This window comes from Hemitrygon akajei, chromosome 9, assembly GCF_048418815.1.
Source record: "Hemitrygon akajei chromosome 9, sHemAka1.3, whole genome shotgun sequence".
NCBI classification, from domain to species: Eukaryota; Metazoa; Chordata; class Chondrichthyes; order Myliobatiformes; family Dasyatidae; genus Hemitrygon; species Hemitrygon akajei.
In genome coordinates, this window is record NC_133132.1 from 166,698,617 (window position 1) to 166,714,131 (window position 15,515).

The 15,515-nt window shown below is 43.3% G+C and overlaps 1 protein-coding gene across 1 annotated transcript in view; it reads right to left on the reverse strand.

Annotated features, from left to right (window-relative positions):
• LOC140732848 (trafficking protein particle complex subunit 3-like) overlaps positions 1–15,515 on the reverse strand; it is a 65,311-nt gene that overhangs the window by 35,317 nt on the left and 14,479 nt on the right. Inside the window, exon 3 of the mRNA XM_073055478.1 lies at positions 9,307–9,404. Within this exon, the coding sequence (XP_072911579.1) occupies positions 9,307–9,404 (98 nt within the window). The remainder of the gene's footprint in view (positions 1–9,306; positions 9,405–15,515) is intronic.

Consider the following 15,515-nt stretch of genomic DNA (forward strand, 5'->3'; position numbering starts at 1 on the left):
TGAAGTGTGTCATCTGTGTCAAATCAGATCAGTGAGGATTGTATTGGGCAGCCCACAAATGCCAGCTTGTTTCTTGTGCCAATGTGGCATGCCGACCACTTACTAACCCTGACCCATATGTTTTTGGAACGTGGGAGGGAGAAGTTGAAGGAAACCTCATGATTTCAGGGAGAATGTTCAAACTCCTCGCAGCGGCGAGGATCAAACTCCGATCTTCCAGCCAGCACATGGGAAAATGTTGTAATATCTGCTATGCTACTGTGCTGTCCCTGGACTGTAGTTATCAATTAGCTGCCTCAAATGTCAGAACTGATCCCACACTTAAGATCTCCACAATCATTAAACCACATTTCACTTTCATCGGTCAGGGTTCATAACTTTGGCATTTTAACCTCCCAGCAAGATTAAAGCCTCCCACTCAACAGCCTCCAATCTGCAGTGAGGGGAATTTCCTGTGTGCGCACATGAACTTGGAAGTTCATAACACCCACTGAGGACAGCTTAGCCACTGAAGACACCGCAGTCTGCGAAGAGGGTCACTGGGGTCTCTTTTCCACCAAGATATTCATCAGGAATGGTGCATATGCAGGGCTCTTTGCATTTCAGGGATCCATCCCACAATCTCTTTGACCCCCTACCATCAGGCAGCAGGTGCCATAGCACTAGGACAAGGACTGTGAGGGTTGGAAACAGCACTTAACCCCAGGCTGTGAGACTACTGAACACCTTGGCACCACCAAGGTCTCATCACTCATTAGCATTACACATTTTACCTTGTGTTGTAATTACACTTCCTGCTGATATTGGTCTTCTGGAATACCTTATATTACTTGCTAACTTACTTGTGGTAATATTACTTTGTGTGTTTTGTGTGAGTTATATGTTCTGTGCTGTGCACGCACCTTGGTCCAGAGGAACATTGTTTGGTTTGGCTGTATACATGTGTACGGTTGAATGACAATGAACTTGAACTTGGATTTGCGGTAAAATCAGCAGCACGATGCTACAGCATGCAGTGTTGCTGCCTCATAGCTTGAGGCTCAATTGAGGCTCAATGCCTCAATTCAGGGACATTTTGAACCTCTGGTGCTTTCTGCGTAGAGTTTACGAGTTTTCTCTGAGATCGCACAGTTTTCTACCCACACTCATTCCATCCACAATTTGGTTTCTTCCGGCACCCTAGAGATGTCCGACCCGGGTTCAATTCCCACCGCTGTTTGTACGTTCTCCCCATGACGTGTGGGTTTCCTCCGGGTGTTCCGATTTCCTCCCAAAGACGGGTGGTTAGGATTAGAAAGCTAAGGACATGCTACGTTGGTGCTGAAAATGTGGTGACAACTGATGGGCTTCCCCCAGCACAATCCTCCGACTACATTGGCCATTGACGCAAACGACGCATATCACTGTACGTTTCGATGTACATGTTACAAATAAATAAAGCTAATCTCTTATTGTTAATTGGGGGGGCAGTAGGCATGTAGGACCAGGTGGGGGGAGTAAAAAGAAATAGAATAATGCAGGTTGGGGTGTAGTGGGTGAGGGGTGTTGTGCACAAGTTCATAGTTGAATCAGAAAGGAACAACGAGGGTGTGGGTTACCTAAAAATTGGAGTTCATGCCATTGCATTGCAAACTACTCAGGTAAAAGATGGGGTGCTGGTCCTCTGCTCAGTGGAGGCTGAGGGCAAATAGGTCAGTGTGGGAATGGAGAGAGGAGTTGAAATGCCTATCTATGTTCCAGTAAAGCCATCTGCTTCTCTGCACACAATGAGGCATCCCTGACCTCATATTAGTCCACTGCCACTATGGAATTCCTCAGGTGAGACTGAGTTGAGGGTCAAAGCGCATTGGGTATGAGGTGAGGTCAGGGTGAGCGGAGCGGAAGAGAGGCAGATTCGAGACCTGTCCACATAAACTGAGAGATGATCGATCTAAGTGCTGGGCCGATTTGAAAAGGTTGGGTACCGGCGGAAGTGTGGCGGAGGGGCCTATGCCCAGAGCATATCAATGTGACAGGGCCCGGGTCTTAAAGTGAAACAATCCAATGTTTGGACAATTTAAACACTGGGCCAGATGGATTGAAAAGGCAGGGTGTCAGGACCAGAGGTGAGGGTCGGGCTGGTTCTGCAGTGATTACTCTGTTCTGAGGCTGAGGCTGTGGCCTGCTCATGTTGCTTGGGCTTCATGCCTGAGGACTCACTTTCATTCTAAATGCTATTTGCTCACTTTTATTGCTTGCACAATTTGTTTTCCCCCCTCTCTCTCTCTCTGCACATTGGATGATTGTCAATCTTCTTTCTTTATGGCTTGTTTTGGGTTTCTTTATTTTGTGGCTGCTTGTAAGGAGAGGAATCTCAAGTTTATATATACTTTGATAAGAAATGTGCTTTGAATTCTGAACTTTGGACAGCGACGAATTGTGGTAGACCACCTTGGAATGCCTTTCAGCCACACTATGACGTTAGGCAAATTAAACCTCTATTTTGGGATATGACTCTTTAAACTTACACTTGTTTTTGTTCTAGATCCCGATCCACCCCTCTGAGAGACAATGTCTGCAATCAGGCTGACTCTTGGGCAGGAACCAAACTCGGATAATGGTGTAGAGTCACAGCATGTGTGAAAGACATTATATGAGCTGATTTGCCACAGTTCAATGCTGTTTAATTGATGACACATTCTTTACCACCACTCCAATAGCTCTTGTGGATGTCTTAATCTACTGTACATAATACGTTATCAGGCCTGCAGCAGTTTGAATTTTTAGTTTTTATTGTTCTTGCCTTCACTATACCCACCACGCATCGACACTGGTAACATCATGGTAGCGTACCAGTTACCACAATCGCATCAGCGATCATCGACTGGTGTTTGATTCCTGTTGCTGTCTGTGAAGAGCTTATGCACTCTCACCATAACCACGTGGGTTTCCTCTGGATGCCCTGGTCTCCTCCCACATTCCAAAGATGTACGGTTAAGGTTATTGCGCTGTGGGCATGTTACGTTGGTGCTCCTCTACCCTGTCGTGGTTTGGAGGTTTGCTTGCCTCAGTGACCTGGGGAGTTATGTTGGGAGTCAGGTCTTTGGTTCTTGGTAGGGTCACCCATGCTGAACAGGTAGAGGCCAGACTAAGAGTGGTCCACCGGTCTTCTAGATTTGGGAGTTCAGCTCAGGGCTAACAATCCTGACTGGTAAAACAAAATTGTTAAGGAAACAGCAATGAAGAGTCCTTCTACATCTGAGTGGATGAAGAACGGGATGGAGGACCTTCGTTGTTGCCCTAAATGCCAGCAGACAGTAAGTAAATGGGCTGGTGCTGGAAGTGTGGTGACACTTGTGGGTTCCCTCAGCACAGTCCTCAGACTATGTCACTGAGCAAAATGATACATTTCACTGTATGTTTTGATGCACATGTGACAAGTATAAATAATCTTATTTTATCCTCAGTGGGAAGTGCAAAGCACACAAGTCCACAGATAGTTAATCACTGAATTTGAGTGACAGAAAGAGTAAGTGTTCTTAACCAACTTTTCCCTTTCAGAGTTGCAACACTGAGGTCTCAAACACTATTATTGGCTTTTCTGCATATTTTCTCCATTCATTCACTTCCCCCCGATTGATGTTTTCCTCAGTGCTTTCATACCACACAAGTCACCACAGGGCTGGTCGCCAAATTCTACATAAACCCACAGCTGAAGGGAAGATTCTTGAACACTGACTTTTGAAAACCATTTTCAATTGGAGTTTATTTCCTAAAATGTTTACAGAAAGTTCAAATGATGACAAAATATTGTCCCACAAATGCACAGTGGTGATCGAAAGTCAGCTTGCAGGAACAGAATTAATTGCATAAGGAACTCCTGGAAATTGAAAGTGATCATCTACATAACTGTAAAGGCAGAATTCATAAATTTCCGTATGGAACCTTTTGATCTGGAAGCGGATGTTAGGAATATGTGTACAATGAAGGATGTTCCATACTAGACTAGTTTAGTGAAATATAGCATGCAACATTTCAAGATAACAAACCCAGATAAATGAAATTACTTTACCTTACTGTCCAACATGTCACTGGTGTTGAGAGCAGCTCCATCTCTGTCTGCTTTCACTATCAAAATCAATTTTGGTCTTGGTCTTGGTGGTGTTCCTCATGCCATTTGGTTCCTCTCAGTTTTCATTGCTGTCCGTCATGCAAGTCCCGGGTGGAGACTCAGGAATACCCATCAGACTCAGATGTAGAAAGGTTTTTCATTGATGTTTCCATGACAATTTTGTTTGACCAGTCAGGGTTGTTAGCCCTGAGTTGAATGCCTGAAACTGGAGGACCTGTGGACCATTCTTAGTCTGGCCTCTACCCTTTGACCTGTTTGGCATGGATGATCCTAGCAAGATACAAGGGCCGACTCCAGCCAACATAGCTCTCCAGATCATTGAGGCATGCAAGCCTCCAAACCCTAAGATAAGGTTGTGGTCCTCTTGGAGGAAAGACGAAATACCACGTGTTAAAAAGAAATGCACACAAAATGCTGGAGGAACTTAGCAGGTCAGGCAGTATCTGTGGAGAAGGATAGAGTGAGTTGACATTTTGGGCTGAGACCTTTCTTCAGGTCCTGAAGAAGAGTCTTGGCCCAAAAAGTGAACTCTATACTCTTCTCATTAAATGTTGCCTGAACTCTGGAGTTCCTCCAGTACTTTGTGTGTGTTTCACTGGATTTCCAGCCTCTGCAGAATATCTTGTGCTAGAGAGAAATGTACTTAAATAGGTAATTATATGAAACCTTGACATTTGAGCAGGTGTATTAGATGAAGAATACAGTGCCACATGAATTTAGCAACTCAATGGCCATTCTCCTTGGATGCATAAACTATTGTTCATGGGGTTCATACTTACCTTGGAATTATACTGGCATCACACCGAGAAATTCATTTATCTTAAAATATAGAACACAAGCTCAGTAGAACACGTTATTAGGTACTTTCAGGGCCATAAGATCATAAGACATGAGAGTAGAATTAAGCCATTCCACCCATTGGCCTGCTCTGCCATTCCATCATGGCCGATTTATTGCCCCTCTCGACTCCATTCACCCGCCTTCTCCTCGTAATCTGATTACCTGATTAATCAAGAACATATTAACCTCACCCCATGACTTGGCCTGCATAACCATCAGTGGCAATGAATTCCACAGGTTCACCACCCTCAGTCTAAAGAAAATTTTTTCTCATCTCTGTTCTAAATGGATGTCAATATTCAATAGGTTGCAATGAGATTATCCCATCATTCTTCTAAACTCCAGCAAGTACAAGCTCAGAGCCATGAAATGCTTCTCATACATTGACCCTTTCATCCCTGGAATCACTCTCTTGAATCTCCTCTGGATCTCCAATGTCAGCATATCTTTTCTTAGATAATGGACTCAAATTTGCTCACACTACTCCCACTGGTATCTGACTAATGCCTTATAAAGCCTCAGCATTACATCTTTGCTTTTAGAAACATAGAAACATAGAAAACCTACAGCATAATACAAGCCCTTCAGCCCACAAAGTTGTGCCGAAAATATCCCTGCCTCAGAAATTACCAGGCTTACCTATAGCCCCTTATTTTACTAAGCTCCATGTACCTATCTAAAAGCCTCTTAAAAGACCCTGTCGTATCCACCTCCACCACCGCTGCAGGCAGCCCATTCCACACACTCACCACTCTCTGAGTAAAAAACTTACCCCTGACATCTCCTCTGTACCTACTCCCCAGCACCTTAAACCTGTGTCCTCTTGTGGCAACCATTTCAGCCCTGGGAAAAAGCCTCTGACTATCCACACGATCAATGCTTCTCATCATCTTGTACACCTCTATCAGGTCACCTCTCATCCTCTTTTGCTCCAAGGAGAAACTCAACCTATACTTATAAGGCATGCTCCCCAATCCAGGCAACATCCTTGTAAATCTCCTTTGCACCCTTTCTATGGCTTCCACATCCTTCCTGTAGTGAGGGGACCAGAACTGAGCACCGTATTCCAAATGGGGTCTGACCAAGGTCCTATATAGCTGCAATATTACCTCTCAGCTCCTAAACTCAATTCTACGATTGATGAAAGCCAATACACCATACACCTTCTTAACCACAGAGTCAACCTGCGCAGCTGCTTTGAGTCATCAGCAAACTTACTAACCCATCCATCCACTTCCTCATCCATTTATAAAAATCACGAAGAGTAAGGGTTGCAGAACAGATCCTTGAGGCACCCCACTGGTGACCGACCTCTATGCAGAATATGACCCGTCTACAACGACTCTTTGCCTTCTGTGGGCAAGCCAGATCCACAAAGCAATGTGCCCTTGGATCCCATGCCTCCTTACTTTCTCAATAAGCCTTGCATGGGGTACCTTATCAAATGCCTTGCTGAAATCCATATACACTACATCTACTGCTCTTCCTTCATCAATGTGTTTATTCATATCCTCAAAAAATTCAATCAGGCTCGTAAGGCACGAACTGCCTTTGACAAAGCCATGCTGACTATTCCTAATCATATTATACCTCTCCAAATGTTCATAAATCCTGCTTTTCAGAATCTTCTCCATCAACTTACCAACCACGGAAGTAAGACTCACTGGTCTATAATTTCCTGGGCTACCTCTACTCCCTTTCTTGAATAAAGGAATAACATCCAAAACCCTCCAATTCTCTGGAACCTCTCCTGTCCACATTGATGATGTAAAGATCATTGCCAGAGGCTCAGCAATCTCTTCCCTCACCTCCCACAGTAGCCTGGGGTACATTCCATCCGGTCCCGGAAACTTATCCAACTTGATGCTTTCCAAAAGCTCCAGCACATCCTCTTTCTTAATATCTACATGCTCAAGCTTTTCAGTCTGCTGCAAGTCATCACTACAATCACCAAGATCCTTTTCCATAGTGAATACCGAAGTAAAGTATTCATTAAGTACTTCTGCTATTTCCTCTGGTTCCATACACAGTTTACCACTGTCACACTTGATAGGTCCTATTCTTTCACATCTTATCCTCTTGCTCTTCACATACTTGATTAATGCCTTGGGGTATTCCTTAATCCTGCCTGTCAAGGCCTTCTCATGGCCCCTTCTGGCTCTCCTAATTTCCTTCTTAAGCTCCTTCCTATCAGCCTTATAATATTCTAGATCTCTAATATTACCTAGCTCTCTGAACCTTTTGTAAGCTTTTCTTTTCTTCTTTGTACACCAAGGTTCCTGTACCCTACCATAACTTCCCTGTTTCATTGGAACGTACCTATGCAGAACTCCACAGAAATATCCTCTGAACATTTGCTACATTTCTTCCATACTTTTCCCTGAGAACATCTGTTTCCAATTTAAGCTTCCAATTTCCTGCCTGATAGCCTCATAATTTCCCTTACTCCAATTAAATGCTTTTCTAACTTGTCTGTACCTATCTTTCTCCAATGGTTTTTTAATGGAAATAGAATTGTGATCACTGTCTCCAAAATGCTCTCCCACTGAGAGATCTGACACCTGACCGGGCTCATTTCCCAATACCAGATCAAGTACAGCCTCTCCTCTTGTAGGCTTATCTACATACTGTGTCAAGAAACCTTCCTGAACACACCTAACAAACTCCACCCCATCTAAACCCCTTGCTCTAGGGAGATGCCAATCGATATTTGGGAAATTAAAATCTCACATCATGACAGCTCTGTTATTATTACACCTCTCCAGGATCTGTTTCCCTATCTGCTCAGCAATATCCCTGTTACTATTGGGTGGCCTATAAAAAACACCCAGTAAAATTATTGACCCCTTCCTGTTCCTAACCTCCACCCACAGAGTCTCGGTAGACAATCCCTCCATGACGTCCACCTTTTCTGCAGCCATGACACTACCTCTGATCATCTGATCAACAGTGCCATGCCCCCACCTCTTTTGCCTCACTTCCTGTCCTTTCTGAAACATCTAAACCCGGCACTTGAAGTAACCAATCCTGTCCCTGAGCCATCCAGGTCTCTGTAATGGCCACCACGTCATATCTCCAAGTACTGATCCACGCTCTAAGCTCATCCGCTTTGTTCACAACACTCCTTGCATTAAAACAGACACATCTCAAGCCTTTGTTGTATTCTTGTTCTCTTGAAATGAATGCTAACATTGTATTTACCACTGATTCAACCTGCAAATTAACCTTTAGGGAATCCTGCATGAAGTCTCCCAAGTCCCTTTACATCGCTGATTTTCAAATTTTCTCCCACTTAAAAAATAGTCTACGCCTCTGTTCCTTCTACCAAAATGCATTGCCATACACTTCCCTACATTATAATCCATCTGCCACTTCTTTCTCCACTTCCCCAATCTGCCTAAATCCTAGTGCAGACACCCTGCTTCCTAAACACTACCTGCCCTTCTACATATCTTGGCTACAAAGCCACCAATTCCTTCATTGACTTACAATATGAAAATTAGCCGTCCCAACACAGACCTCTGTGGAACACCACTGTAGGAGCCAACCAGAAAAGGCCCTCTTTATTCCCACTCTTTGCCTTCTGCCAATCAGCCAATCTTCTATCCATGCTGGTACCTTTCTTTTAATATCATTGACTCTAGTCTTGTTAAGCAGACTCGTGTGACACCTTGTCAAAGGCCTTCTGAAAGTTCAAATAAATAACATCCTCTGACTCTCCTTTGTCTATCCTCAAAGAATTCTGTACATAATAAAGTGGCCACCTTCATGGTCTTCTGCTGCTGTAGCCCATCCACTTCAAGATCTGACGTGTTGTGCATTCAAATATGATTTTCTGCACACCTCTGCTTGTAATGTATAGTTATTCGAGTTACTGTCACCTTTCTGTAAGCTTGAACTAGTCTGGCCATTCTTTTCTGACCTCTCTCATGAACAAGACATTTTCACCCACAGGATTGCCACTCACTAGATTTTTTTTTGCACCATTCTCTGCAAACTTATTGTGTGTGAAAAATCCCAGGAGATCAGCAGTTTCTGAGATACTCAAACCACCCCGTCTGACACCTACAAGCATTCCACAGTCAAAGTCACTTAGATCACACTTCTTTCCCATTCTGATATTTAGTCTGTACAACAACTGAACCTCTTGACCATGTCTGCATGCTTTTATGCATTGAGTTGCTGCCACAAGATTGGCTGATTAGATATTTGCATTAGCGAGCAGGTATACAGGTAATATAGTAGCCACTGAGAGTATATTCTAAGACAGTCCTATCCTAGATTAATTGATCTAATAAAATAAAACATATCATCTATCTTGCTCTGATAATTTCTTACAGTTCTGTGTTACTTACATTTTATCGAGTTCTTTATTGATATCATCATCATTTTCAAAGTCTTTGCACAGTTGTTGTACAACAGTTCCATATGTGAGTATAACAAGCTCGATGCCCTGCAGATTAAGAACACTTTAGCAAGCTAACATTTTGATAGAAATAATTAATTTACTATTTTTGTAAATGATTTAGTCTAATTCCTCAATGCATTACAAAATAAATAAGGCTCACCGATCTAGAACATAGAACATCGGTTTGACGTTGCGGTGTTTGCTGAGCTCTGCAGTTAGCGTGCAGATGTTTCCTCACTAGTCGAGGTGACATCCTCGGTGTGCAGTTGTTGGTGTTTCTCTCTGTGAGTGATCGTGTGTATATAGACCCCTGTTCGCTTGGCTCGGTCCTGATTGGCTATCCCTTCAGTTGACCTTGAGTTCTATTGGCTCACATTTCTTTGGTTCTTAGAGATTCACCACCATCCTACAGAACATTACTGCCTAGAACAGGCCCTTCAGCCCACTGTATTGTGCTGACCTTTTAGCCTACTCAATCTACTTCCCTCCCACATAGCCCTCCATTTTTCTATCATCCATGTGCCTATCTATGTGTTAAAATCCTTAATGTATCTGACTCTCCCACGACCTCTGACAATGCATTCCATGTGCCCACCTGTCATCCCTCCTGGAATTCGTCAAGATCTGAAATCCTCCCTACACTTTCCTCCAATCATATATTATACCTCCTTGTGTTAGCCATTTCCACCATGGGGGAAAAGTCTCTGACTATCTATGCTGGAAGTGGCCCTTTGCCCGGACTGGGCACACATGCCTATACTAACTGGTTACAGATGGATGGGGCCTCCTGATCTGGGAATAGTCCAGCTCGATGTTACTTGGCCTCTGCAGTAACTCAGTTTCAGGAATATGATTCTGCCCAACACCACCCCCTGATCGTCCCTGGTGGGATTTGTCAAAATGCAAATCCAAGGATAGAATCCTGTCATCCGTCAATGTACCTCACCAATTTAATACTTTTCAATGATCATTTTGAGATATTTAGAAACTATTCATGTTGCTGGTTATTACGTTAAACATAAAAATATTTATTAATCAGAAATATTAAATTGAAGAAAAACAATTTAAAAATAAATCAATTCCCTGTGTCGCAGCTTGGTATGGAAACACTAATGCGCTTGAATGATGGAAAATCCCACAATAAGTAATGGATAAGGCCCAGTCCATCACAGGTAAAATTCTCTCCATCACTGAGCACATCTACAAAGAGCATTGTCACAGGAAAGCAGCATCCATCATCAGAGATCCCCACCACCTATGTCATGCTCTCTTCTCACTGCTGCCATCAGGAAGAAGGTACAAGAGCCTCAGGACTCACACCACTAGGTTCAGGAACAGTTATCACCCCTCAGCCATCAGGCTCTTGAACCAGAGGGGATAATTTCACTCAACTTCACTTACCTCATCAGTGAAATATTCCCACAGCTTATGGATTCACTTTCAAGGGTTCTTCAAATCATGTTCTCAATATTTATTTATTATTGTTATTAGTTATTTCTTTTTGTATTTGACCACCTTATTGTCTTTTGCACACTGGTTGAATGCACAGTTGGTGTGGTCTTTCATTGATCTATTATGGCCATTATTCTAATGGGGGACAAAGAAATAGATGAATTTAAAAAGTACTTTGTTTCACTCTTTACTATGGTAGACACTAGCAGTGCGCCAGATGTCTGTGAGTGTCAGGGTGCAGGAGTAAGTGCCATTGCTATTACAAAGGAAAATATATATAGGCATCCATTAGTGAGACCATGGATTTGCGCCTTGGAAGGTTTCCAGGGCGCAGGCCTGGGCAGGGTTGTATGGGAGGCTGGCAGTTGCCCATGCTGCAAGCCTTCCCCTCTCCACGCCACCGATGTTGTCCAAGGGAAGGGCACTAGGACCCAAGCAGCTTGGCACCGGTGTCATCGCAGAGCAATGTGTTGTTAAGTGCCTTGCTCAATGTGTTGTTAAGTGCCTTGCTCATAACACGCTGCCTCAGCTGAGGCTCGAACCAGTGACCTTTAGATTACTAGACCGATGCCTTATCCACTAGGCCACGCGCTAACATACAAAGGAAAAATTGTTAGGCAAACTCAAAGGTCTTAAGGTGGATAAGTCACCTGGACCAGACATTCCAGCATCCTGAGAGAGGATGCAATGGTGATGATCTTTCAAGAATCACTTGATTCTGGAATGGTCCTGGAGGACTGGAAGACTGCAAATGTCATTGCACTCTTTAAGAAGGGGGGAAGGCAAAAGAAAGGAAATTATAGGCTGGTTAGCCTAACTTCAGTGGTTGGGAAAGTGTTGGAGTCCATTATTGAGGACGAGGTTTCGGGGTTCTTGGAAACTAATGATAAAATAAGTACATGTCAGCATGGTTTCTGTAAAGGGAAATCTTGCCTGTCAAATCTGTTAGAGTTCTTGGAGGAAGTAACAAGTAGGGTGGACAAATGAGAGGCAGTGAATGTCATTTACTTGGATTTGCAGAAGGCATTTGATAAGGTGCCACACAGGAGGCTACTTAACATGAACAAATCCCATGGCATTACGGGAAAGATACTGACATGGATGGAGGAATGGCTGACAGGTAGGAGACAGTGAGTGGGAATAAAGGGGGCCTTTTCTGGTTGGCTGCCAGTGACTAGTGGTGTTCCTCAGGGGTCAGTATTGGGACCACTAATTTTCAGGTTGTTTGTCAATGATTTAGATAGTGGAATTGATGGCTTTGTAGCAAAGTTTATGGATGATACGATGACAGGTGGAGGGGTAGGTAGTGCTGAGGAAGCAATGCAAATGTAGCAGGACTTAGACAAATTGGAAGAATGGGCAAAAAAAGTGGCAGATGGAATGCAGTGTTGGGAAATGTATGATAATGCATTTTGGTAAAAGGAACAATAGTGCAGACTATTATCTAAATGGGGAGAAGGTTCAAACATTAGAGATGCGGAGGAACTTAGGAGTCCTCGTGCAAGACTCCCAGAAGTTTAATTTATAGGTTAAGAAGGCAAGTGCAATGTTGGCATTTATTTCAAAGGGAATAAAGTATAAAAACAAGGAGATAATCCTGAGGTTTTATAAGATACTAGCCAGTCTACACTTGGAGTATTGTAAACAGTTCTGGCCCCATATCTCAGAAGGGATGTGTTGTCATTGGAGAGAGTCCAGAGGAGGTTCACAAGGATGATTCCAGGAATGAAGGGATTAACATATGAGGAGTGTTTGGCAGCTTTGGGCCTGTACTCACTGGAATTTAGAAGAACGCAGGGGGATCTCATTGAATATTATCGAATGTTGAACTGTCTAGATAAAGTGGATGTGGAGAAGATGTTTCCTATGGTGGGGTTATCCAGAACAAGTGGGCACACACTCAAATTTGAGGGGGTGACCTTTTAGAACAGAGGTAAGGAAGACATTTTTTGCAAATGATTGGTGGGTCTGTGGAATGCTGTGTCACAAACTGTGATGGAGGCCAAGTCCCTGGGTATATTCAAAGTGGAAGTTGATAGATTCCTGATTGTTTGGGATCTCAAGGGACATGGCAGAGGACAGTGTATGGGGCTGAATGAGAACTGGGATCAGTCATGATGAAATGATGGAGCAGACTCGATGGGCTGAATGGACTATTCTGCTCTTACATCTTATGGTCTTATGGTCTTATCTGTGGTCCACATCCCAGCTTCTGTTGGGAGGCCTATACATAACTGCCATCAGTGTCCTTTTACCCTTGCCCACAAGGATTCAACATGTTCCGAACCAATGTCATATCCTTCGACTGATTTGATGCCATTTTATACCAGAAGTGCAGCACCACCCTCTCAGCCTACCTTCCTTTCCCTCCAATATAACATTGACATTCAGCTCCCAACTACAACCATCTTCAGCTACGATTCAGTGATGGCCACAACATCATACCTGACAATCTGTAATAGTGCCACAAGATCATCCACCTTATTTCTTATACTCCATGCATTGAGATCCAACACTTTGAGTACTGCATTTGCTACCCTTTTGATTCTGCCTCCCTAATGCACTGATACTCACCCTGCTGGCTGCAATTATGTCCTATCAGCTGCCCTTCCTGATAGTCTGATTGCTTGCTATCTTTGCTGATTGCACGTTATCTATGCCAGTAAGTAAATAAATAGGCAAATTAAAAATGCTGGAGCTACTCAGCAGGACAGGCAGCATCCATGGAGGGAAGTGAATAATCAGCTGAAGTTTAGGGCCAAGATCCTTCATCAGGACAAGAAAATTACCATTACTAGAGAGAAGGTTCTTGTGAAACTGAGAACTCTGAAGGTAGATAAGTCACCAGGACTAGATGGTGTACACCCCAGAGTTCTGAATGATGTGGCTGAAGAGATTAAGGAGGCATTAGTGATGTTCTTTCAAGTATCACTAGATTCTGGAATGGTTCTTGAAGACTGGGAAATTGCAAATGTCACTCCACTCTTCAAGAAGGGAAAGAGGCGGAAGAAAGGAAACCAGAGGCCAGTTATTCTGACCAGTTAGTCAGTGGTTGGGAAGATGTTAGAGTCAGTTATCAAAGATGAGGTCTCAAGGTACTTGGAGGCACATGATAAAATAGGCCATAGTCAGCATGGTTTCTTCAAGAATAATTATTGTCTGACAAACTTGTTGGAATTCTTTGAAGAAATAACAAGCAAGATAGACAAAGGAGAATCAGTGAGTATTGTGTGCTTAGATTTTCAGAAGGTCCTTGACATCTGAACAAGCCTCACATGAGGCTGGTTAACAAGCTATGAGCCCCTGGTATTACAGGAAAGATTCTAACATGGACAAAGCAGTAGCTGATTGGCAGGAGGCAAAAAGTGGGAATAAATGGAGCCTTTTCTGGTTGGCTGCTGGTGACTATTGGTGTTCCACAGGGGTCTGTGCTGGGACCCATTCTTTTTATGTTATACGTCAATGATTTGGATGATGGGATTGATGGTTTACTGCAAAGTTTGCAGACTTTATGAAGGTAGGTGGAGGGGCTGGCCATTTTGAGGAAATAGAGAGGCTGCAGAAGGACTTAGACAGATGAAGAAACTGGGTGAAAAATGGCAGATAAAATACAAAGTCAGGAAATGTATGGTCATGCACTTTAGTGAAAGAAACGAAAGGGTTGACCATTTTCTAAATGGAGAGAAAATACAAAAAAACTGAGGTACAAAGGGACTTGGGAATCATTGTGCAGGGTTCCCTAAAGGTTAATTTACAGGTTGAGTCTGTGATGAGGAAGGTAAATGCAATGTTAGTCTTCATTTCAAGAGGACGAGAATATAAGGATGTAAGGTTGAAATTTCTAAAGAACTGGTGAGGCCTCACTTGGAGTATTGAGAGCAGTTTTGGGCCCTTAATCTTGGAAAGGATGTGCTGAAACTGAAGAGATTTCAAAGGAGGCTCATGAAAATGACTCCAAGATTGAATGGCTTGTCACATGAAGAACATTTGATGGCAGTGGGCCTGTATTCACTGGAATTCAGAAGAATGAGGGTGACTTCATTGAAACCTGTAAAATGGTGAAAGGCCTTGTGAGAGTGGATGTGGAGAGGATGGTTCCTATGGTGGAAGAGTTTAAGACCAGAGGACACACCTCAGAAGAGAGGAGAAATAGCTGTTGGGGAGTATTTAAACTAATTTGGCAGGGGTGTGGGAACAGGAGTGATGGGACTCAGGATAGGATGGATGGTAAAAAAAAGTAAATATAGCTTGCAGTCAAACTGTCAGGAAGGGCAGGCAGGTGAAAGGACTTAGCTGCAGCCAACTGGGTGAGCATCAGATCATTATGGGTGCAGAATCAAAAATGATAGCAAATGTGGTACTCAAGGTGTTGGATCTAAATATACGTAGTATTACTAATAATCTTGATCTTGTTGCAATATTCCAGATTGCCAGACATGATGTTGTGGCCATCACTGAATTGTGGCTGAAGGATGGTTGTGGTTGGGTTCTGAATGTCCAAGGTTACACGTTGTATCGGAGGGGTAGGAAGGTGGGCAAATGGAGTGGAGTAGCTCCAGTGGTAAAGAATGGCATCAAATCAGTAGAAAGATGTGACATAGGATCGGCAGATGTTGAATACTCGTGGGTTGAGTTATGAAACTGCAAGGGAAAAAGGATGGTGATGGTAATTAAATACAGGCCACCCAACAGTGGCTGGGAGGT